This window comes from Sorex fumeus, unplaced genomic scaffold (assembly GCF_029834395.1).
Source record: "Sorex fumeus unplaced genomic scaffold, SorFum_2.1 ptg000098l, whole genome shotgun sequence".
In the NCBI taxonomy this organism is placed as follows: domain Eukaryota; kingdom Metazoa; phylum Chordata; class Mammalia; order Eulipotyphla; family Soricidae; genus Sorex; species Sorex fumeus.
The window spans coordinates 75,264,156-75,289,294 of record NW_026606155.1 but is presented as its reverse complement, the minus strand read 5'-3'; the positions used below and the strand labels follow the sequence as shown (position 1 = coordinate 75,289,294).

General features: G+C 42.1%; 1 protein-coding gene, 1 non-coding gene and 1 pseudogene across 2 annotated transcripts; all 3 read left to right on the top strand.

The window, feature by feature from the left end:
* Nucleotides 1-13,049: 13,049 nt before the first annotated feature.
* LOC130041698 (toll-like receptor 11) lies at nucleotides 13,050-19,737 on the top strand (annotated as a pseudogene).
* Nucleotides 18,223-18,329, top strand: LOC130042118 (U6 spliceosomal RNA). Its single transcript, XR_008795095.1, has one exon. It is a non-coding gene; the product is annotated as a U6 spliceosomal RNA (small nuclear RNA).
* Nucleotides 19,738-19,772: 35 nt separating the features above from the next.
* Nucleotides 19,773-24,320, top strand: LOC130041240 (olfactory receptor 11H6-like; the record flags this gene model as incomplete). The annotated part of the gene is made up of 2 exons (XM_056133307.1): nucleotides 19,773-20,673; nucleotides 24,298-24,320. Coding segments are annotated over exons 1-2 (840 nt in total), but the record flags the coding sequence as incomplete, so codon positions are not given.
* Nucleotides 24,321-25,139: the final 819 nt, after the last annotated feature.

The window sequence follows — 25,139 nt, the reverse complement described above, 5'->3', positions numbered from 1 at the left end:
AAATGGGGTGATAAAATGAACAAAACCTTTCTCAAAAAAGAAATCCGAATGGCTAAAAGGAATATGAGAAAATGTTCTACATCACTCATCATCAGGAAGATGCAGATCAAAACAACAATGAGATATCATCTCACACCACAAAGACTGGCCCACAACCAAAAGAACAAATGCAACCAGTGTTGGCGCAGATGTGGGAAGAAAGTGACTCGCCTTTACTGCTGGTGGGAATGCCGACTGGTTCAGCCCTTTTGGAAAACAGTATGGAGTGTTCTCAAAAAATTAGAAATTGAGCTCCCATATGACCCAGCAATACAACTCCTGGGAATATATTCCGGAGAGGCAAAAAAAAAGTACAGTCAAAATGACATCTGCACTTGTATGTTCATTGCTGCACTGTTCACAATAGCCAAAATTTTGAAAAAAAAAAAACCCGAGTTCCCGTCACTGATGACTGGTTAAAGAAACTTTGGTACATCTACACAATAGTATACTATGCAGCTTTTAGAAAATGAAGTCATGAAATTTACAAACAAGTGGTTCTACATGGAAATTATCATGCTAAAGTGAAATGAGTCAGAAAGAGAGGGACAGATATAGAAAGACTGCACTCATCTGGGGAATATAAAGTAACAGTATGGGAGATGAACACCCAAGAATAGTCGAGATAAGTACCAGGAGGTCTGTTCCGTGGCTTGGAAGCCTGCAGCACATGCTGGGGGAAAAGCAGCTCAGATAGAGAAGGAAACACCAAGTAAAGGGTAGTTTGAGGACTCGCTCAGGATGCGAGATGCATGCCAAAAGTAGACTATAGACCAAACACGATGGCCACTCAATGCCTCTATTGCAAACCACAACACCCTAAAGGAAAGAGAGAGCAAAAAGGAATGCCCTGCCACAGAGGCGGAGTAGGATGGGGGAGATTGGGGACATGGGAGGGCAACTGGGTTCATTGGTGGTGGAAAATGGGCACTGGTGGAGGGATGGGTACTTGATTATTGTATAACTGAAACCAAAGCATGAAAGTTTGTAAGTCTACAACTGTACTTCATGGTGTTTCACTAATTTAAAAAAAAAGAATTAAAATATTGAGTAACAAAAAAAAAGTTAAGTTTAGAAAGGTATATATAATTGAGAGCAATGCTTTTAAGCATATTATTTACTTAAGATTTCCTCCTACCGTAAGAAATTAGAATGGGTTCAGAGAGACTGTTCACTGGGCTGAATTTTGTATGTAGGAAGCCCAATTTTTATCCTCAGCACCTCATGATCTGTGAAGCAGTTCTCCTAGTGGCTAAAACACAAAACAAAAACAAAACAAAACAAACTATTAAGAATGGAGAAGGCAGGCAGTGATGTAGCTCAGTAACTGGATATTAGTACTACACGTGTAAGACCCTGGATTTGATTCCCATCACAAAAAAAAAAATCTGTCTTTTTGCTTGTAATGTATGTGTTTCCTGAGCTTCATAAAGACTTTTATTTAGGGGTCACTCTATGAAGAGGAGTAAAGTTAGTTAACTTGCCAATACTTTAATTTTGTACAGAATCTACTCTTTCTCTGAATGAGGAGCTTTAGCAGCAAATTCTGCCTTTATATTTTTTCTTCTGTTCCTTAGAATGAAAAGAATAGGGAAAGCAAGAAGATTATCAAACAATTAAATGAATCTCCAATCCCTAATAGAACAACTTTCTCTACATGATTTTATTTTTCATCGCCTTTTTTTATTTCTAATTTAAATCTCTGTTTACAACTAGTGTAGAAACATTTTTTAAAAGAGAATATGATAGGGGTATGGTGCCATCAGCAGGTCAATCTGTACCTGTGAGGTGAGTGTATCAGCAGCCTGATGGCGCCTTCAGAATTCCAGATACCCCAAAATTGCTGCTGTGCCTTTGGCCAGACCCCAAAAACTTGGGGCAAAGTTTACCAAGAAAATAAACGGCCAACAATTAGGTGTGTGGGAGACACACCCAACAAACCACCTTTGGCTCAGTTATATAATTGGAAGCATGACCTCAGTGGTTCCTGATCAAATTGCTTAATGGCCATGATCCCAGAGACTCAGAAACAAATCGCGGAACCCAGTGGCTTTTGGCAGAAATGCGTCCAGTCCCTGCAGTAGATTACCGGCTCTGGGCCACCCCAAGTGGGAATAGGTTTTGTGCCTTGACCTGTTTTCCCTGGCAGCCCAGTGGCCGCCATCCTCCAGAGGCTATTGGACAGTCAGGTTTGGGCCCACAGTGACAAGACACACAGGACCTCACCGGATGGAAATGGAGCCAGCCCTTCGCTCCCCATCCAAACAAGACCCCAAGTCATCTCCCATGAACGGCCTCTCTGGTTCCTGATCAAGCTGCTTAATGGCCATGATCCCAGAGACTCAGAAACAAATCTTGAAACCCAGCAGCTTTTGGCAGAAATGCATCCGGAATGCGCAGTAGGTTACTGTCACCGGGCCACCACAGTGGGGAAAGGGTGCTGTCCCTTCACCTGCTTCCCCTTCGCAGCTCAGTGGCCACCGTCCTCCAGAGGCTATTGGACAGTCAGGTTTGGGCCCACAGTGACGAGACACTCACAGGGCCTCACAGGATGGGGCTAGAGCCAGCCCTTTCCTCCCCATCCCAATGAGACCCCGAGTCGCCGCCCACAAACAGCCTTTCTGGCTCCTGATCAAGCTGTTTAACGGTCATGATCCAAGAGATTCCGGAACAAATCTTGGAACCCAGGAGGTCTTGGCAGAAATCCCTCCAGATTTAATTGCTAAAATTTTGGAATTTCAAAATTGCGCGGCCACTACTGCAGCCACACGACATCATATGTTATTCATAATCAGCAATAGAAACAAATTGTCTACTGTTGCCTTTTCAGCAGATCTGAGTCTTGGGTTAAAATCCCAAATAATAATGGTGGGTCTGGTGTCAAAATATTGAATGTAATCAAAGTAGAGAGAGAGTAATGTGGATATCATCTGCCCCACAAGTAGGGGGAGGGTGTGGGATGGGGGTATACTGGGGGTTTTGGTGGTGGAGAACGGGCATTGGTGAAGGAATGGGTGTTTCACTGTATGAGAGAGACTTAAACCCAAAAGCTTTGTAACTTCTCTCATGGTGATTCAATAAATAAAATTATTAAAAAAAATTAAAAAAAAACTAAGGTGTAGTTCATGCCCAATTCAATCAACTAATCAGTGGCTGAATAAATAGCAGTACTCCTACATAAAAATTTTTTTAAAAAAAGAAAAGAAAAGAATACATGAATCTTTTTCTTTTCAATAGATGATTTTAAATATCCATCTTTTGTTAAATAACAGAAGTTATTTATCTATTAGGAAAACTACTTTAAGTTACTTTAAAAGTCAACATTTTAATTATCATTGAACTAAATTAAAGCAAATAATCCAAAATTAGAAGAAATAAGAATTACTTTTTATTAAATAATTTGGTTACCTTAAGTTTGATCAATCTGAGCAACAAAAACAAAAATAAACTCAAGGTATATCCATAGGTCCAGAGTTGTTGTGTATATTAGGCTTCGATTCAGCTACATATAATAATAACTTATGTAAGATAAAAATTTAGTTTCTTTTTTCTCACATATAAACTTTCAGAGGTAGGCAGCCCATGGCAGTTGAAAGTCAGGTAGCTCCAAGGTATCATTAGGGATTCAGGCTCTCTCCACTTTTGAGTCACTGTCACTGTCTACCCATTGTTTATCAATTTTTTCGAGCATGCCCAGGAATGTCTCCATCATGAGACTTGTTGTTACTGTGTTTGGCATATTAAATACGTCACAGATAGCTGGCCAGGCTTTGCTGTGCAGGCGAGATACTCTCGGTAGCTTGCCAGGCTCTCCGAGAGGGGTGGAGGAATTGAACCCAGGTCTGTGGGGTCGGCCACGTGCAGGGTAAACACCCTACCACTGTGCTATTGCTCCAGCCCAGGGTGTCAGGATGGCCGAGCGGTCTAAGGCACCAGACTCAAGCTCCACTTTTGAGTGAAAAGTAGAAAATTATTTGGGGGTCACTCGATGATGCTTAGTGCTTACTCCTGGCTCTGTGCTTAGGGATCACTCCTGGAAGTACTCAAGAGCCATATGTAGTGCTGAGGATTGAACTAAAGTTGGCCATGAAAGACAAGTATCAAAACCCTTGTACTATCTCTCCTGAATTTCTTGCTTTTTGATAAACATTCTCTGAACATATTTATATCCTCAAAGCTACATCATTATTCGAATATAACAGCTGAAACTTAAGAGTGTATGAAAGAAGGTAACCCATACTCCTTTATACTTTGAATTAAGCAGAAATATCTGACAAAATAATCTCTATATACAAGGTAGTTGCAATATTTAATTTTGCAAGTTGGGTACAAGGTCATCAGATTAGATTTCAAGTTATATTAGCAAGCAAGAGAACTAGATTAGAAGTATGCAGCTTACACACTTTGCCACATGTTTTAGGAATTAAAAAAATTAAATTAAGAAAATTAAAATAGTGATGAAAGTCTAGAATAAACCCTTTCTCAGCACTGCATCTTTGGGAGTTTAATAATCAAACACATCATTATTACTAAGGAATCAGCAAGAAAAACATATTTGGCAGCGAGGAAAACTTTTGAAAAATAAAAGTGTTTATAAAAACAAGCAAAGGACTGGCGCAATAACACAGCGGTAGGTCGTTTGCCTTGCGCGCAGCCGACCCGGGTTCGATTCCCAGCATCCCATATGGTCCCCTGAGCACTGCCAGGAGTGATTCCCGAGTGAAGAGCCAGGAGAGACCCCTGTGCATCGCCAGGTGCGACCCAAAAAGAAAAAAAAAAAACAAGCAAAATAATTGAAGTGTTATAGAGCCTCGTGTTTTAGTCAAAAATTCTGAGTATATCTTAAAATATTTAAAAGTGTCTTGTTTGGTACTGGCAAAAAAAAAAAGCCTGAATATATGAGATGAGGAAAAAAACATAATTTCTCTATAATCATATTAGTGTAATTATTACTCTAAGAACAAAGCCAGGAAAAAAATTTTAAGAGTTTCAATCCGGAGAACAGTTTAAAGGGCTGAGCTCCTGTTTTGCACACAGGAGACCTGTTTAATATCCTATAGTCCCTCAAGCACTTCCAGGAGCAGCCCTTGATCACTGACTGAGACAGGTGTAGCCCTGAGTATTGCTAGGTATAGCAACAAAAAGAAAAAACAAAGAAATAAAAAGAAGGGTTTCAGTCAGGTTGAGCACAATATGAATCAGAGTGTGATACTTCTCTCTTTGGCATACTAAATTACCAAAACCCAGTGTTAGTTCTGAATACAGAAACTTCTCTATGCTTCATATCCTTTGAAATAAATGCTCCTACCATTTAAATAGAAAATTTCCTTTCTCCTCCTTCCTTCTCCATGTGCTTGACTTCAGTTTGAACATGAAGTTCCCTGCAAAAAAAGATTGGTTTGCCTCTATTTAATCTGCTGCATGTAGTAGTACGGCTGATAGAAGAACTGAGAGGAGAGAGAGAAACAGTGGGGCTAGTTGGTTGAATTTATCTTTTTGGGGGGAGGTGGGGAGCTTTATGGGACATGCCTGGCGATGCACAGGGGTTACTCCTGGCTCATACACTCAGGAATTAATCCTGGCAGTGCTTGGGGGACCAAATGAGATGCTGGGAATCGAACCCACGTTGGCCACAAGCAAGGCAAACACCCTACCCACTGTGCTATCGCTCCAGCCCCAGTTGCATTTATCTTAAGGAAGAAAACTCTTCTGGAAAAATTCATTTCTTCAGACATCAAGAGAACAGGATATGAGCCAAAGACACCCAAACCAGGCAGAAAAAAAAAAGGAAATTAAGAAATAGGGGGGGAAAAGGGAAATAAGGAGGAAACCATGCAGATTGGAAAGAGATTAGGAGGCTCATGAATTACTCTCCTCTGCCCTGGCACCCTACCTTCAATTTAACTGAAAAGTGGAGGTGGGGAAAAAAATCGCAGAAGAAAAAGCACTTGGACCTCTTCTGTCGGGAATGAGAAAAGGTCTTTGCTGAGAAATTTCAAGTCTATGTCCACTGTCTTCCTTTAAATTGCACAATGCTTAACAAATTGTGGCCTCAGTATTAGGTGCACTTTGTGGACAAGATGGAAGGGCAACTATGGAAACAGGGGAGGAAGAAAGAAAAAATTGAGGATTTCACTTCCATAGAGATCTAGTCCTACACAGGGGAGGTCAGAGCCTTAAGCTAGACCGGGGCTAACCAGAGCTCAAGAGGATCATTTGGGTTAAAGTTTTCCACAATTCAGTTGGCCAAATGAACATCTGTCATTGTGGATATCTAAGTGTTGCAACTGGTCATTTCTTCTAAATTGATTTTCCAAGAATAAAGATAATTCACAGCCCTGAATTGTTCTGAGTTTCTAGAATCTCATTGTGTCTGCTTAATCTGTGATCTGTTCTAGGTTCTGAAATGTCTTAGACACTACAATAGAGAGAAAGAGCAAGAATAATAGTCAGGAACTTGTGTGGACTTATAAAATTCACCTTTCAAACTGCAAGGAAAGAATCATAAAAAGAGAATGTCTCCGTATGAAGTATTTCCAGTCATATCTATAACGACCTGAGTTTTGCAAGGTTAATTTCTATATGATGAGTTTCTAGACTCTTGTCCACAGGAATTCTCCAAATTTTTCGGCTCTGCTAGGTTCAATATTGTATGATTTGAACGCCCTCTCTGTGTGGGACCAGGTGCAGCAAAACTGCTTGGGAAAGTGACAGGCTACTTTAGCTTCATGCACTTAGTCTGGAGAAGAACCAAATTTGGAACATAAATGATGCATAGGCTGGAGCGATAGCACAGCAGTAGGGTGTTGCCTTGTGCGCAGCTGACCCAGCAAAGCCAGGTTCGATTCTTCTACCCCTCTCAGAGAGCCCGGCAAGCTACCGAGAGTATCTCGCCCGCATGGCAGAGCCTGGCAAGCTACCTGTGACGTATTCGATATGCCAAACACTGTAACAACAAGTCTCACAATGGAGACGTTACTGGGCCTGCTAGAGCAAATCGATGAACAATGGGAAGACAGTGGAGATGATGCAGATCTGCTAACATGTAGCTCTCTAACCTGCACTTTACTTTGAAGCAGACAGGCAGGTAGACAGGCAATGGCTCCCATGGCAATGAGTTCTCGGGAAGCAAGGAAATCAACTAACCCAAAATTAGAAGAAGTGAGAATTGCTTTTCATTAAATAATTTGGTTATTTGTGAGCACCTTGTGCGCGTAGGAACTGAGGCCTAATAAGACCTTTACCTATTACAGCACAAACTCGGAGAAGGCCAGGCCAAACCCCACCTCCTAGAGTAGCTCCAGCAGGAACAAAGCCCAGGAAAGGAATATCAAAGAAAACCATCAACTTACTCCCAACCCTACCCCTTGGCAACTGTAGGTTAACAGTGTTTTGTCCTTCGTGCATAGCCTCAGGTAGTTTAAGTTTATTGGGTTGCTCCCATCACAGTACTCCCATTCCTCTGTCTTTATTTGTAACTTCTTTCTTTGTGCTCTGTTGACTTGTAAATATTGTTTTACTCTTCTCCCTAAGTTCTTTGCATAGTTTATTCAGAGCAATGTCCTTTTTGTATGGACACAAGAAGATAGTATATGCTATGTTTTTGTAATATGACTCTCAGTGTTGTTTTCCTCCTCGGCATCTGTTCTCTCACCTAAGCCTCAGCTGCCTTTACTTCCTAGCGCCCCCAGAAGCAGGATCCCCACAAGGGACTGGATGGAACCAGGGCAAGCAGTAAGCTATGTGTTACCCTGGCATCGAGATGGGCCTGGCCAAGGTGCCATAATGCTTAACTATAAGTTAAGAACTTGGTCATGGAAAAATGCTGTCATGATCCAAAAAGTAATAACTAGATTCAGACTCTGGTAGGGTTAGGCCTGAGCTCTGTAGTCTGAGTCTGTGGCAAGATGTTCCAGGAGAGCTGCTCTACAAGCGTCAGTGTATCTCTTACTGTGTCTATACATAAATAACTAGTATTAAAATGTTGATTGAGTTTTGGGACTGAGGAAAGGAGAAAAACACCTTAAGGGGTATTTTTCCGAGGCAGTCAGGAAAAGTTTTGGTATGCCTTTAAGGTGGTGTTTCCTTTGAAACTGGTGGGCTCTCGGGAAGGGCTTTTTATATTGATTTGGCTACCAGACTAGGTGCAGTATCAGTCCAGAGGGCTGGGTAGTTGGAGAGAGTGAGAAAGAGCAGGGCAGCAAGATGGAGTGTGGAGAGACTAGCAAGAGGGACAGAGAGAGAAGGATGTAGATGAATAGAAGAGCAGGCACATGGAGAGAGAGAGCCCAGGCTGCGAGATAGAGCACTAAGAGATGAGCAGGAGAGACAGGAGGAGGTGGGAATGAGGAGCAGTGGAGACTAGAATGGGAGGCTCAGAGAGACTGTGGCAGGCACGTGGGGATAATGAAATAAATGCCATCTTATCAATCAACTGGCTTGGTCCTCGCTTCCTCCACCATTTGCCCCATGGCCCGGGCTGCCTCAGCTGGGAGAGCAGCCCGAGCCCCCCAGAATCTGGGTGGCCAGGGGAAGAGCCATCAGAGCTACCTTCTGGCTGCCCTTGATCACTTGATCACTTGGCTTCCTGTTACTCATCAATTTGCTCGAGCAAGCGCCAGTAACGTCTCCATTTGTCCCTGTCGTGTGCTAGTGTATCCCAATGGTGTCTGTTCATTCCAGAAACATGAAGAGCCTCAAACCAATCGTTCAGGGTCTTGACAAAGAAGTCTGACCATCTTGTAGGTGGGCGGTCACTACCTCCACTACCCAGCCGCTGCCATGCTCCAGGGCATTTTCCAGATGCTCAGGCTGAGACTCACACACGAGTGAAGACCCACAGAACAAGGCAAGAGGAACTCTGAGACCTTGGACTCAAGGCTCAATGGGACCTAGAAACAGAGATACTCTGCCTGCTCACACCAACCACAGGTGACGAAGAGATTAAAACCAGGAGCCCCACCCTACCCTGCCCTGTCTGCTTTCACCAACTGCCTGCGACCCAGGGATTGTATTACGCACAGAAGACCCACCCTACCAGTACCACATAAATACCTCACTGGCTGACCTCCACTACCTCCACTACCTCCACTACCTGCAGTACCCAGCTGCCCCCACGCTCCAGGCCACTTTCTGGACCATCATAAGACACTTAATACCCATTTTCCAGGACTGCTGCACCATATTTGATAAGGTTCAAATATAGTTGGAACCATGGGAACACCTGAAAGGGCAATAAGAGGCTATTCCAAAAGCCTCTATTCCGCTCGGAGAGCCTGGCAAGCTACCGAGAGTATCCCATCCACACAGCAGAGCCTGGCAAATTATCTGTTGCGTATTCAATATGCCAAAACCAGAAAATACAATGGGTCTGGCCGCCCTTAGAGATTTTATACAGGCAACCATCCTAGCAATGACTTTTGATCACTTGACTTTCCGTTAATTATCGATTTGCTCGAGCAGTTGCCAGTAACAACTTCATTTGTCCCTGTCATGTGCTAGTGTAGCCCAGTGGCGTCTGTTCATTCTAAGAACACAAAGAACCTCAAACCGATCGTTTCAGGGTTTTGACAAAGAAGTCGGACCATCTTGTAGGTGGGCGACCACGCGGTCTTTTGACATCCTGTGGAATCCAGTCGGTAACAGCTCAAGTCCAGTGGTCATCTCCAAATATCATTATGTGTCCAGCCCATCTGATTTTTGATGCCTTCAGAAACGAGACAGCATCCCTGATTCTTGACCATCGATGAAGGTCGGAACTCCAGATTCTTTCTCTCATTTGAGTGAAACGTGATACTCCAAGCATAGCTCTTTTCATTCCTCTTTAGGAGACCAAATAGTGTTCTCATCCTGTTTTCTTAGGGCCCAGGTCTCTGAGGTGTATGTTAATGCAGGAAGAACACTGGAATCAAAGAGGTTGTGCCTGGAGCTGGAGGTTCTTCATCCTCTTAGCTATTTCTTCAATGCTCTTGAAGGCGTTCCAAGCTGCTCTCTTCCTCCTGTGCAACTCAGGTGCCAGGTCATTCGTCATGTTGACTTCTCAACGTAGGTACACATAACTGTTGTATTCGGAGATGGTCGTTCCGTTGAGAGTGAATGGAAGGTCAGGAACAAACCTGTTTCTCATAAACATTGTCTTCGTGAAATTCAGCTATAGGCTCACCTTTCCACACTTACGGTCGAAGTCGGCCAGCATTTGTACCACTTGGCTAATGTTTGGTGTTATGAGAATGATGTCTTCAGCAAAGTGGAAGTGGTGTAGTTGCCGACTGTCTATCTTTACTCCCATTTCGTCCCATTTCAGTCATCGCATGACATTCTCGAGGGTGGCACTGAAGAGTTTCGGTGAAATAGTATCACCCTGCCGAACCCCTCTCTTGACATCGATGATCACTTCTTTGTAGAATGGTGAGATCCTGGTAGTGAATCCATAATATTGCTCACAGAGGATCCTGATGTTTGAATGCCCTGTTTGGCTAGGGCTTCGATGACCACTTCCGTCTCAACAGAATCAAAGGCCTTCTTTAAATCAATGAACGTTGGACAGAGTGGCATCTTGAACTCCCAATAAACATCAATGAGCTTGGTTATTGTGTGGATATGGTCAATCGTGCTGAATCCTTTTCGGAAACTGGCTTGCTCGCATGGTTGTCCTCATCTAGTGTTCTGCCAATCCTATTCAGGATGACTCAAGTGAACAGCTTGTAGATGACAGACAATAGGCAGATCAGGCAATAGTTGCCAATGTCATGGATGTCTCCCTTCTTGTACAGGAGTACAGTCCTGCTGGTTTTCCATTGAAATGGAACCTTGCATTCAGACAGGTAGCATGTGAAGAGCCATGCCAGTGTATTGATGAGTACTGACAGCAGGTTCTTCAGGTGTTCAGGGCCAGGTACTGTTTGTTTCTTTACTGACAAAATGGCCTGTCAGATTTCGGAAGGGAGAACATTGGGAATGACATATCCATCCTGCGGAATTTGGCATGTGGGCAGGTGGACATGGCTATCAAGAAGATCTGAGTAAAAGTCATGGATAATCTTCTCCATTGCCCTTCTGGAAGATGTGATAGATCCATCAGAACATCGGAGGGCAGTCATCTTGGTCTTATAGTTGGCGGAGAATAGGCGGGCATTACAAATGCTTTTCCTGACTTCTGCTGCATCTACTAGCACTTCTGCTCTTCTCTCTTTGAGGTCTTCCTTTATTGCATCTCTGCACAGCTTTGCGAGCACAGACATTCGCTTCCAGTTGCCTGAGGCATGCGCCAAACCATGTTGACGAATAAGCTCAAGAGTTTTCGAAGACAGACTTTTTTTGTGGCTATCTCCCTCTTGGTGTTCCTCACACAATCATGGAGGTGCTGAACCAGTCGATTGTATTCTTCATCAATGTTGTCAACGTTGGTATCTTCCCATGTTGCAGCAATAGTGCCAAAGAGCTCCCAGTTGGTGGTCATTCTGGGAGTTCTCTTCTTAAACTTTGCAGCCCTTTCTCCCCGCTCTGTGAAGGAGAATTTCGCATGAAGGAGACGGTGGTTGGATCCCGTTTGGAATTTTGGGACAACAGCAACATTGTACAGGCAAAACTGTGGATTGAATATGATGTGGTCAATTTTGCTGTGGAACCGTCCACAGGGAGACTCCCATGTCCCACGTTTAGATTCGGCCTTCTGAAACTGTGAGTTACCATGAATTGTCTTGGTCGACATGATGAACTCAGACAGTCTCTCACTGTGTTCGTTCCATGCTAGGCCATGGTTCCCGATGTGGAGTTCTTTGGCAATGACTCTTATCTAGTTAGAAAAGCCCCCATGGCAGGACTGGTGGAATAATACAACAGTTAGGGCATTTGCCTTGCATGCGGCTGACCAGGGTTTGATTCCCAGCATCCCATATGGTCCCCTAGCACCACCAGGAGTAATTCCTGAGTGCAAAGCCAGGAGTAATCTCTGTGCATTGCCAGGTGTGACCCTCCCCCGCCAAAAAAAAAGAAGAAGAAGAAGAAGAAAGGCCCACATAAGGCAGTTGGAAGAAACTCTGTAAGAGAGACATTGAACAAAGGAAGCATGTGCAGCAAACATTGCCTGAGCATATATGTTGTTACTTAGTGCATGTAGTGCTGCACACATATGTAAGCCACAACTCTCCTCTTAAGGTCTATACTTTGATACCTTCAATGCTGGAGTATGTACTGTGGATCTCAATTCTGGAAAAGCCCGCTTGAACATTTTACTCTACCCCCACCCCTTTGTCTCTCCACCCCCCTCCTCAAAACTTCCAAATATTTTTACTTCACTGCCTGTCTCCTCCTGAAATTCTTTTCCAAGAGGCAAAGTCAATGGACCCAAAGGCCTAGGTGAGGTCTAGGACTGGCTTTCCTGCAAAGAGCAAGGCTCACAGCAGACTCATCAGTCCAAGATTTCCCAAGCTAACCCTGGATGGAGAGAAAACAGTAGATATCCTTCTCAAGATTCCTGTCTCTCTCCTCCCCACATCATATGAGTTACCTGGGATCCTAACGGCATCAACTTCAGGTTCCTGAATGACCTGCCCAGGCTTCAGAGTCTGTCTATGAATAAGCTGGGCCCACACTTGATGCTCCCAGAGGATGGGGCAGTTCAAACCTGAGAATTCTAGGCACATCCCACAATAAGTTGTGTACTCTGCCCCATAGAGCCTACCCTGCTTTTTCTTAACTCCAGAATGATGTTATCACAGCAAGAGGTAATCTCATATTCACCATATTCAGTGATAACATGGAGGGATTGAGATAGCCAAAACCTTACATCTGAGTTGGAACCAAATTAAGGTCCTAAAACTAAGATGACTTTCTCCTCTCTTTCAACCCTTCCCTCTCTGAATCTTCCAGGCTCAAAGCTTCAGTGACCCAGAAGCTGAGCCATCTGTGCCTGGGTAATTCTAAGACTGGGGAATCAAGAATCCTGGTCTCCCACACTGTTAAGTTTGGAGTCGTGGGTTCAGCTTCAGGGCTCGAGCCTTTGACTGTTGCTACTCAAGTCTGACTCAGCCCTGAGGCTGGACCACAGCCTCAAGAATCTAAACCCCCCACATGCCTAAATATGTGTGTTATTTCTCAGCTATCACCTTTAAGGGGCATTGGGAAAGGTCTTGGGTAGGTATGTGGGCAGAAAAGAGCCCAAACCTTAGTGTATGGGCTGGAAAACTATGTCTCTAGGGCAAATGCCTCTGATTACCTTAATATGATTCTGCTCACTTCCTCTGGTCACTTCCCACATGGTCTTGAGTTTGAGTTTTCTAACCAGCTTCTCTCCTGCTGACTTTCTTTATACCACTTGGCTGTTCTAAGTGACCTTGCCTTTACCATGCCTGGCACTAGAAATTGGATGGGCGGCTCCTCAGAGGTTGATTTCCCCTTTGATGTCTTTGTATCCTATACTGGGCAGGCCCAAGCCTGGGTGCAGGAAGAACTCACTCCCATCCTGGAGAAAACTCTGCCAGAAGACATGGGTGTGAGATTCTTCTTGCCCGTCCTGAGAGGCATATTGGAGTTGGACAGAACAGAATGCACCTATGCTTTAACTAATATATGTTGCAATCTGGAGATAAGATTGACTACTTCCTACTCACTGGTAAGGACTGTTTTCTTCCTGCTGCAATTTCTAGACCCAATAAGCTTAGTACCATCTGCTTGGTTACCATTGCCCTGTCTGCTGAAAGCACAAGGGGAACTATTTATAATTGTTCCAGGAAAGGTTGTGTGTGGATATCTTTGGTGAGCAACTCAAAAAAAATTTTTAAAAACCTGACAAAAGACAGAGGGTAAAAGACAGTGGGAGAGAGAGTCAACTATGCAGATATAATTCCCTGCAGGGCCCTCAATGCTATCACCTCAGCTGGAAGGCTGGAAGATAGAAAGGTTGACCTTACCTTTCAGAAAGGTAGACTATAGGTATAGTCCGAAGTATCTCTCCTCATTGAAAATGGCACAGATGAAGATACCTTGGCATAACATATTAGAAAGCATTTGGAAGATTGGTGTTCTTCCATTTTTATTCATTTTCCATATTTCAAGCCTCAAAGTTCTTCTATACAAACTTGCTAAAGTATGTTCATTGTACTTCTTCGCATATGAGGCCAAGAAGTTACGAAGAACTCTACATCACCAATGTGGAATCCAACAAGATTAGCTCATCACCCACTTTCATGCATTATAAAGTCATGTATTATTGATTGTGGCAACCATAAGCTTATTGAAATAGCTAACTTATTTTTCTCTTGCTGAAGTGAGATTGACAGAACAAAATCGCAAAACTTGTGGGACAATAGTTTACAAGCAAGTACAAATAAAACAGTTATTACTGATCCAAAAAGCTCACTCAACATTACCACAGTATATTTGGGACTCTGCTATAAAAATTATAGAAATAAAGGAATAACTGGAGTAAGTTGTTGGGTTTTTTTTTTTTGCTTTTTGGGTCACACCTGGCAGTGCACAGGGGTTACTCCTGGCTCTGCACTCAGGAATTACCCCTGGCGGTGCTCAGGGGACCATATGGAATGCTGGGAATTGAACCCAGGTCGGCTGTGTGCAAGGCAAATGCCCTACACGCTGTGCTATTGCTCCAGCCCTGGAGTAAGTTTTTGAGGTGTTTTGCAAATTCTTTGCAATAACTCACCTGTCTTTATTCTTCTAGTTTCATTGATTTTTGTCTATATATTTTCATTCCTAAATTTAGTTCAAGGAAAAATACAACTGCATTCTGTTCTGTTCCCCCGTTGTTCATCGAGTTGCTCGAGCAGGCCAAGTAAGTCTTCATTGTGAGACTTCTTGTTACTGTATTTGGCATATAGAATACGTCATGTTAGCTCGCTAGGCTTTGCCGTGCGGGTGAGATACTCTCAGTAGCTTGCCGGGTTCTCTGAGAGGGATGGAGGAATCGAACCCGGGTTGGCTGGGTCAGCCACGAGCAAGGCAAATGCCCTACCCACTGTGCTATTGCTCCAATATAGATATATACAAATGCTTCTAACCATCATTCATATTCTAATCCAAAGCTCAAGAAAAATTGATTTTTTTTTGTTTGGGGGCCACATCCAGCAGTGTTAAGGGGTTTCTCATGGCTCTGCACTCAGAAATCACTCTTCACTCAAGAGTCACTCTGGGGACCATATAGGGTGCTGGAGATAGAATCCATTCAGCCATATGCAAGACCAGTGCCTTACCTACTGTCTTATCTCTATGGAACCAAGAAAATTGATTTTTTTGTTTGTGTCCATATTTTATCATCTTTCCCTTTACCCCCAGAGGCTAGACCAATTTAGACTTTAGTTTAAAAAAATGCTTCCTGAGATCTGGCCAAAACTTTCTCATTGTTATCCCTAGATGAAGCAACTGGGAGAAGCTGCATAATCCAGGAGGGTCAGGGAAAAAAATACCTTTGACATACTTATTAAAATGTAGGGATGATAAGAGCTCAGGAGTGAGGCTTGAGTGCACACATGAAATGCTCTAGGCCACCGCACCTCTAAAATGGGTAGTCCAGATTGGAGAACTCACAGCTCAGAATGCGAATATAACATACTATTCTTCAGAGGTATGGGTGTGATTGATGCCCCCCAAATGAGGAAAAATCCCATTACCCTTTACAATTGTGTGTAAGCAATATGGTCGTGGTGTGGGCTTCAGATAATTTCTATACTCATTATTACCGCCATAAAATTCACCCTTTTCAAAAACCTGCTAAGAAAACCTACATATAAGTTTTCTATACCTCTGTATTTGACCTTATGATACATTTTCTCCAGCCTAAATGAGAAACCAAGAAGATGGCATGATCGACATATTCCAGAAGAGAGAAACCTAAATGTGGACATCTATTCTATACCATATTCTATCATTATAATCCAATAGCTCCAGGTAAGTTTCAGCTCAGATTTTTTTTCTTTTTGCTAATGTCTTCTTCACTTTATTTTAATCCCATGCTATATTTTCTTCAGAGAAAATATAAATTTGGATTTTTTTCATTGAAACTAGTGTTTTGGGGACTATAGTCATAGTACAGTGAGTAGGGTGTTTTCCTTGCACGCGACCAACCCAGGTTTGATTCCCAGAACCCCGTATAGTCCCCCAAGCAATGTCAGGAGTAATTTCTGAGTGCAAAGCCAGCAGTGACCCCTTTGCATCGCCGGGTGTGACCCAAAAGGCAAAAAAAAAAAATTATGTTATCTGTTTTTTATAAATATTAAGTAAATGTACTTAATAAGAATAACAATATTTCCCTTAATAAGATGTTAGCTGAACCACAAAACAGTATAGAAAAGAAATAGTGACTAACAGCTTTATTCTATAGTTTCATTTATTTAAGTTATATACAACCAGATTTCCAGGTTCATAAAATCTCAACCCAAATATGAAAATATCAAATATGAGAACATTTTTTATTGAAATACATTAGCTAATCTCACGAGGGGGGATGTTTAACAATTGCAAATATGTTTTCTTTAAGAGGGAGAAGTTTTAAATTGATTTCTCCCTTCTTATAAGGAAAAGATTATGCTAAATAACCAAAACATGCCTGTATTTAAAGATGTGGACAATTCAATACCAAAGCAGAGTGAAAGTCAGAAAAAACAATGCATATACACACATGCAAACCCTGAGTATTATTATGACTTGAGCAACAATAGAGAAAGTCCAAAGTAGGCTCATAGAGAAAGAGAACATGATTCAGAGAGATTTCTAGGGATTGTCGTCAGTAGGCTCCTGCCAAGGTTATGTCTACTTAGACTAAGAGTGTATACCCATAACACTTAATCTTTGTTACCTGGCTTTTGTTTTTAAGCTTTGGAGAATAAAACTCTTTTCATTTTTAAAATATTTCTTTTAAGTCATTGTTTTCCTAACTGGTCACAATTAAGGTGTGTTCATAGACTGCAACAGCTATTAAAAGAGAAGTATAGTATGCAGGAATTGATTCTGGACATATGTCTGGAAAAAAAAAGAAAAACACTCCTATACTTAAGTGATTGGGACTGAAAGTGCATAGTAAACCTAAAATACAATACCAAGTCATGCTTTATACTTTGATGAAATCTAAAGCAAGACTGAAAACAGAAGCAAAGAAGGACTAAATTAGGGAAGGCCACTCTCTGGCTTCAACTGTAAACAGAAATCTGGATGAAGTGATAAAAGTGAGTATTAACAGTGGAGTAAAGAACATGGCAGAAAATGGATTAAAAACATTTCAGGCCTTTTAACAGGCCCAACAGAAGACTTGGGTATCAACAAGACAGAAATGGGATCAGTAGAGCTTAGAGTGGCAGGAATGAGAATATGTATGACGTTTTGGGGCCTTATAGGCTATGGTAAAGAATTTGAGCTTTAACAGCACCCAAAAGGAGAGAGAGAACAAAAGGGAATGCCCTGCCACAGAGACAGGGTGGGATGGGAGGGATGGGAAAGTGGGAGGGATACTGGGATCATTGGTGGTGGAGAATGGGCACTGGTGGAAGGATAGGTACTCGATCATTGTATAACTGAAACCCAAGCACAAAAATTTGTAAGTCTACAACTGTACCTCATGGTGTTTCACTAATAAAATTTTTTTTAAAAATTTAAGAAATGGCAAATAAAATTATCAGAAAATAAATAAATAAATAAATAAATAACATTTTCTACCAAGACCACAAAAAAAAGAACTGCGGTTTATCTTAAGTATATTTAAAGGATTCAAAGCAAGTCTTTGGCAGGATCAGATCTTTTTAAGCTGCCAATCTAGGAACCTATAGATAATAGTCTCAAAGCATATAAAAACAGAAGCATTAACTATGATAAAAAATAGATTTGCTCTGGTGATAATTTTGTAACATATCTAAATATCAAATAATTATATTGTACCCCCAATGCAAATATTATATTTTATGCCAGTTAGGCCTAAATGAAAATAGAATTGAAAGCAGCCTGGTTAATGCCTTTTGTACTTGTTTAAGGGAAAATTTCATTTTAGAGAAAGCTGATGAGAAAGCTAAAAATTATTCAGATTCTGAACTATTTGAACATAAGACGTAGAAAATTTGTTGTTGTAGAGTACTAAAAGGATATCATGTGGCTTGAGTAAATGAATTAAACGGAGGTGCCATTTGGTGATATAGTGAAGAAAAAAGGATCATCAAATTTAGGATAAGAATAATCCTAAGTGTTGTGCTCGCTTCGGCAGCACATATACTAAAATTGGAACGATACAGAGAAGATTAGCATGGCCCCTGCGCAAGGATGACACGCAAATTCGTGAAGCGTTCCATATTTTTACGATTCTCAAAAAATTAGAATTCGATCTCCCATTTGACCCAGCTATAGCACTCCTGGGAATATATCCCAGAGAGGCAAAAATGTATAGTCGAAGTGACATCTGCAATTGTTTGTTCATTGCAGCACTCTTTACAATAGCCAAAATCTGGAAAAAACCTGAGTGCCCGAGAACAGATGACTGGTTAAAGAAGCTTTGGTACATTTACACAATGGAGTACTATGTAGCTGTTAGAAAAGATGAAGTTATGAAATTTACATACAAGTGGTACTACATGGAAAGTATCATGTTAAGCGAAATGAGTCAGAAAGAGCGGGATAGACACAGAAAGATTGCATTCATCTGGGGAACATAAAGCAACAAAACGGGAGACTAACACCCAGGAAGGGCTCAGATTAGTACCAGGAATTTTGCTCCATGACTTGAAGGCCAGCCACATGTGCTAGGTGAGAAGGAAGCTCAGATAGAGAAGAGAGCACCAAATAAAGGGTGTTGTGAAGACCCTCCCAGGGTGGGAGAGACATGCTAAAAGTGGTCTATAGACCAAAGATGACTGCCACTCAATGCCTCTCTGGCAAAACACAGTACCCAAAAGAAGAGAGAGAGAACAGGGAGGAATGCCCTGCCACAGCGGCAGGGTGGGACGGGGGGGGGGGGGGGGGGAGGATGGGGGGTCGGAGGGATGATAGGACCCGTGGTGGGGGAGGATGGGCACTGGTGGAGGGATGGGTACTTGATCATTGTATAACTGAAACCCAAGCACAAAAATTTGTGAGTCTATAAGTATACTTCATGGTGTTTCACTAATAAAAAAAAATGATAAATAAAAAAAATAAAATTAAATTAAATTAAAAAAAATAAAAAAATAAATAAAAAAAAAAAGAATAATCCTAAGTGCAGTCATAGGTATATTAAGTATTAGTTACATTAGATTCCAAAAAGGAAATACTGAGTAAGAAACTGGGTAGATAAATCAGGGTTTTAATGAACAGACTTCATAACTGGGAAGATAAATTTTGACTTCATCTCACATGAATGGTTTTCATGCCAAGGGATAATATACAGATCATTGAGAGTGAATTGAAAAGAGAAGGAAAAAAATCAAGATTACTGAAAATGACGCGAAGATAGTAGTGGAGAGTTTTGTGTAGTACTTAGGACACTAAGCAAAAGCATGTTTTCATGACTGATGAAAACCATGTAATCACTCAGTAAAGGTTAAAATATGCACCGACACCCCAAGTTCTTTATTTCCTCAAAGTCACACCAGGCAAAGAATGTTGAAAATATTTAAGCGACCTTAAACTACTCTACTAATTAAATTTAACAGAAATCCAGACAACATCTAAACTTCTACAGAAAACTTCTACAGAATCCTTTATGGGCATGTCTTGTTATTGCAGGTCTAAGAGAAAAAATAATGAAAAATCCAGGAGAAAATAACCATTCTGGCCCTGTGAGTGAATTCATTCTTCTTGGATTCTCTTGTACCTGGAAGATTCAGATCCTCCTATTTTCATTCTTTTCAATGATCTATGCCCTGACACTAATTGGAAACCTATGCGTTATCAGTGCAGTGTGGTGGGACCATCACCTCCATACTCCCATGTATGTCCTGCTCGCCAATTTTTCTTTCCTGGAGATCTGGTATGTCACTTCTACTGTCCCCAATATGCTAGCCAACTTCCTCTCTGAGACCAACACAATCTCCTTCTCTGGCTGCTTTGCCCAATTCTACTTCTTCTTCTCTATGGGCACTACTGAGATCTTTGTCCTGTCTGTCATGGCTTACGACAGGTACCTCGCCATCTGCAGACCCCTGCACTACCCCACCATCATGACTGTTGGGCGCTGCATCAGAATGGGAGGTTGCTGCTGGGTGTGTGGTTTCTCCTGCTTCCTCCTCCCAGTTTATCTCATAGCCCAACTTCCGTTTTGCGGCCCCAATACTATTGATCACTTTTTATGTGACCCAGGACCCCTTATGAAGTTGTCCTGCGTGCCATCTCCTGCCACTGAGATCACCTGTGCCATCTTTAACTCTGTCCTCATTTTCTCCACCTTCCTCTTCATTACCAGCTCCTACACCCTGGTGATCAGAGCTGTACTAAGGGTTCCTTCAGCAGAAGGTCGGCGTAAAGCCTTCTCTACATGTGGCTCCCATCTGGCTGTGGTGGCCTTGTTCTATGGCTCTGTCATGGTGATGTACGTGAGCCCAACTGCAGATAATCCATCTGGGATTCAGAAAATTGTGACTTTATTTTATTCTGTGATGACTCCCTTTTTTAATCCTTTGATCTATAGCCTCCGAAATAAGGAGATGAAGGAGGCCCTGAAAAAACTGTGTAAGGTTATCAGATTTGGTCAAAGACAAACTCTCAAGAATTGAATTTACTTATGTGCGATATGTACAGTGATAGGAAATTAGTGGAGGAAATAGTCTTAAATAAATTTGAAAGGTAAATATGTTTCCTAGATTTTCTGAAATACATTTAGGGTTATGTTTCAGTGAGGCAAATATCAAAGAAGATCTTACCAGAAGTTGCATAAATAATTTGTGGTAGGTTTTATTATCTAGTAGTCTTGTGTGTACATGAAAACAAGAAAATGTCAGGTGCCATCAGAACTTTTTGAAGAAAAACTAAACATAACCTTGATATCAAATGGTCAGGTTTCAAAAAAAAATGGTCAGGTTTCTATACTTTGCAAATTTGGATAAGTTTGCTTCTAAAACCAGTTTCAAAATAATTAGACATCTATTGTACCCATCACTATCTCACATACACTTAGGCGCATACACCATTCATGTATGTTTAGTATCCTTGTCTCCTCCCACTCCTGAATCCAGTTTCTGCCCAGCTTTGATCACATCAACTTAGGTGTGCATCTATCTCACCCATCATTCAATAGTTCTTTCAAGATCAAACACACTCCAGTCCTCACGCTTGGGGTTTCCTAGATTCCTCTCAAACAAGCTCTTTCACATGTGAACAGCTAGAAGTCCCTTACACAGTATTCCCAGTAGTGGAAAGCAGAAAGCAATATACAATTTCTTGAATTTTTTCATTAGAAATAGATGAAAAGGAAAGGCAAGAACTTCACCTTCGAACTACACTAAAAAAGAGAGGATAGTGTTTAAAACACAATGTACCAGGACCAGAGAGATAGTACATGAGTTAAGGAGTTGGCTTTTGTGTCACCTGGTTGACCCAAAAACTGAAAGTTCTATCTCATGTACTTCTGACTGACCTCCAAAAATAATAAATAAGTATACAAATAAATAAATAGTACCTCAGTACTCACGAATTGACTCTGAAATTTACTTTTTCTGCCTTATTTCTTTACCAAAGACTAGTAGATATTTAATGCAGATTTTCACAAAAAATAATTCCAAAAGGTGAATATGATCTGTAAGAATCTTTTCAATTGTGACCAAATGTAAAGTAAATATATAAAAAAATAATAAATAATAAAATATAACGGAGGGAAAATGTCATTCGTAAATAGCACAGCGGGTAGGGCGTTCGCCTTACAGGCGGCCAACATGGCCGACCCGAGTTCGATTCCTCCGCCCCTCTCGGAGAACCCGGCAAGCTACCGAGAGTATTCGATATGCCAGACACAGTAACAACAAAGTCTCCAATGGAGATGTTACTGGGCCCGCTCGAGCAAATTCATAAATAACACAAAAGTAAATTCACCAAAGAGAATTTAAGTTTATATAAGACAAACTGAAAATATTTTATTTGGAACAGTAAAAAACAAAAGTGAATCAATGGAGATACACAGAATATAACATTCTGAATGGAATATATAAATGTTGTAAATATCTTTCAAGGGTCAGAGAGATAGTACAGCAGGTAAGGTGACTGCCTTGATGCAGATGATGTGATTCCATTCCCAGCACCACAAACAGTTCTCTGACCTCAGCCAGAAATAAACTCCAACCACAGAGCCAGAAGTAAGCCATGAGCAATACCTGGTGTGACCCAAAAATCAAAAGTAAAAAATCTTTCTGTCCCAAATAAATTGATGAATTGAATGAAGATAAAATAATGGTGATATCATCCAAATCAGTGTATGGAACATAGCTCAAAAGATTGGAGTACGTGCTTTGCATGCCAAAGGCCTGGGTTCAGTCACTGGCACCATACAGCTTTTCAAGTCCCATGTTGGAAGTGGCCTCTTAACACTACCAGGTAGCACTGTAGCACTGTCCTCCCATTGTTCATAGATTTGCTCGAGCGGGCACCAGTAGCATCTCCATTGTGAGATTTATTCTTACTGTTTTTTGGAGCGATAGCACAGCGGTAGGGCGTTTGCCTTGCACGCAGCCAACATGGCTGACCTGAGTTCAATTCCTCCGCCCCTCTCGGAGAGCCCAGCAAGCTACCGAGAGTATCTCGCCCACACAGCAGAGCCTGGCAAGCCACCCGTGATGTATTCAATATGCCAAACACAGTAACAACAAAATCTCTAATGGAGACGATACTGGGCCCGCTTGAGTTTTTTTTTTTTTTTTTGCATATGCAATACGCTATGGGTAGCTTTCCAGGCTCTGCTGGGCACGCAAGATACTCTTAGTAGCTTGCCTTGCTCTCTGAGAAGGATGGAATCAAACCAGTTTGGCTGCATGCAAGGCAAACACTCTACCCATAGTATCTCTCCAGCCCAGGTACAAACAAAAAATTAAAAATAGGGCTGGAGGGATAGCACAGTGGTTAGGGCGTTTGCCTTGCACGCGGCTGACCCAGGTTTGATTCCCAGCATCCTACTTGGTCCCCGAGCATATTCCTGAGTGCATGAGCCCTGTGCATTACAAGGTGTGACACAAAATAAATAAATAAATAAAAATTAAAAGTTAAAAACAAAAGATAGAAAAATCATACTTAATGTTGATATTAGAGATTAATTAGATGAATTGGTATACATTCAAATTCTAGAATATCCTAATAATATAGGCCTTAAAAATCATGTTTTGATGACTGGTGAAAACTATAATAACAAGGGGGTATGGTGCCACCAGCAGGTCAATCTGTACCTGTGAGGTGAGTGCATCAGCAGCCTGATGGCGCCTTCAGACTTCCAGATACCCCAAAATTGCTGCTGTGCCTTTGGCCAGACCCCAAAAACTTAGGGCAAAGTTTACCAAGAAAGTAAACAGCCAAAAGTTAGGCATGTGGGAAACACACCCACAAACCACCTCCAGCTCAGCTATATAATTGAAGGCAAGGCCTCTCTGGTTCATGATTGAACTGCTTAATGGCCATGATCCCAGAGACTCAGAAACGAATCTTGGAAACCAGGGGTTTTAGGTAGAAATGCGTCCAGTCCCTGCAGTAGGTTACTGGTGCTGGGCCACCCCAGGTGGGAATAGGTTTCATGCCTTTGCCTGTTCCTCCTGGCGGCCCAGTGGCCGCCATCCTTCAGAGGTCACTGGATAGTCAGGTTTGGGCCCCCAGTGACGAGACACACAGGGCCTCACGGGATGGGGGTGGAGCCAGGCTTGTCTTCCCCACCCCAACGAGACCCAAAGTCATCGCCCACGAATGGCTTCTCTGGCTCCTGATCCAGCTGTTTAACGGCCATGATCCCAGAAACTCAGAAACAAATCTCAAAACCCAGTGGCTTTTGGCAGAAATGTGTCGGGACCCTGCAGTAGGTTACTGTCGCCGGGCTACCCCAGGGGGGAAAGGGTGCTGTCCCTCCGCCTGTTTCCCCCTGGCAGCTCGGTGGCCGCCATCCTCCAGAGGCAATTGGACAGTCAAGCTTGAGCCCACAGTGACAAAACTTGTTGGGATTCACGGGATGGGGTGGAGCTGGGCCTGTCCTCCCCACCCCAGTGAGACCACAAGTCATTGCCCACGAACGGCCTCTCTGGCACCTGATCGAGCAGCTCAACAGCCATGATCCCAGAGACTCAGGAGCAAATCTCGAAACCCAGTGGCTTTTGGCAGAAATCCCTCCAGATTTAAGTGTTAAAATTTCGGAATTTCAAAGTCACATGACCCTACTGCAGCCACGGACACCATATGTTATTAATAACCAGCAATAGAACACAAATTGTCTATTGCTGCCTTTTCAGCATATCTGAGTGTTGGGTAAAATCTCAAATAATAATGGTGGTTCTGGTGTTGAAATATTGAATGTGATCAAAGTAGAGAGAGAGTAATGTGGAAATCATCTGCCCCACAGGCGTGGGGAGGGTGTGGGATGGGAGTATACTGGGGTTTTTGGTGGTGGAGAATGGGCACTGGTGAAGGTATGGGTGTTTCATTGTATGACCGAGACTTAGACCCGAAAGCTTTGTAACTGCTCTCATGGTGATTCAATAAATAAAATTATAAAAAATGAAAAAAAACTATAACAACATATTGCTGTCTAATTTTTCTCCCAAATAGAAAATATTTCACTACTGTTTCCAAACTTGTTTTGAAATTAGGGCAATAAAAAAGAAATACATTTTATATAACACAGCTGACTGCAGCTGAATCTCACGAAGACAATGTCCATGAGAAACAGACTCATTCCTGATGTTCCATTCAGTCTCAACACAATGAACATCTCCAAATGCAGCAGTTATGTGTACGTAGGTCAAAAAGTCAACATGATGAATGACCTGGCACCTGAGTTGCGCAGGAGGAAGTGAGCAGCTTGGAAAGCCTTCAAGAGCATCGAAGAAATAGCTAAGAGGACGAAGAACCTCTGGCTTTGGGCACCTCTCTTCGATTCTACTGTTCTTCCTGCATTAGTATACACCTCAGAGACCTGGGCCCTACGAAAACAGGATGAGAACGCTATTCGGGTCTCC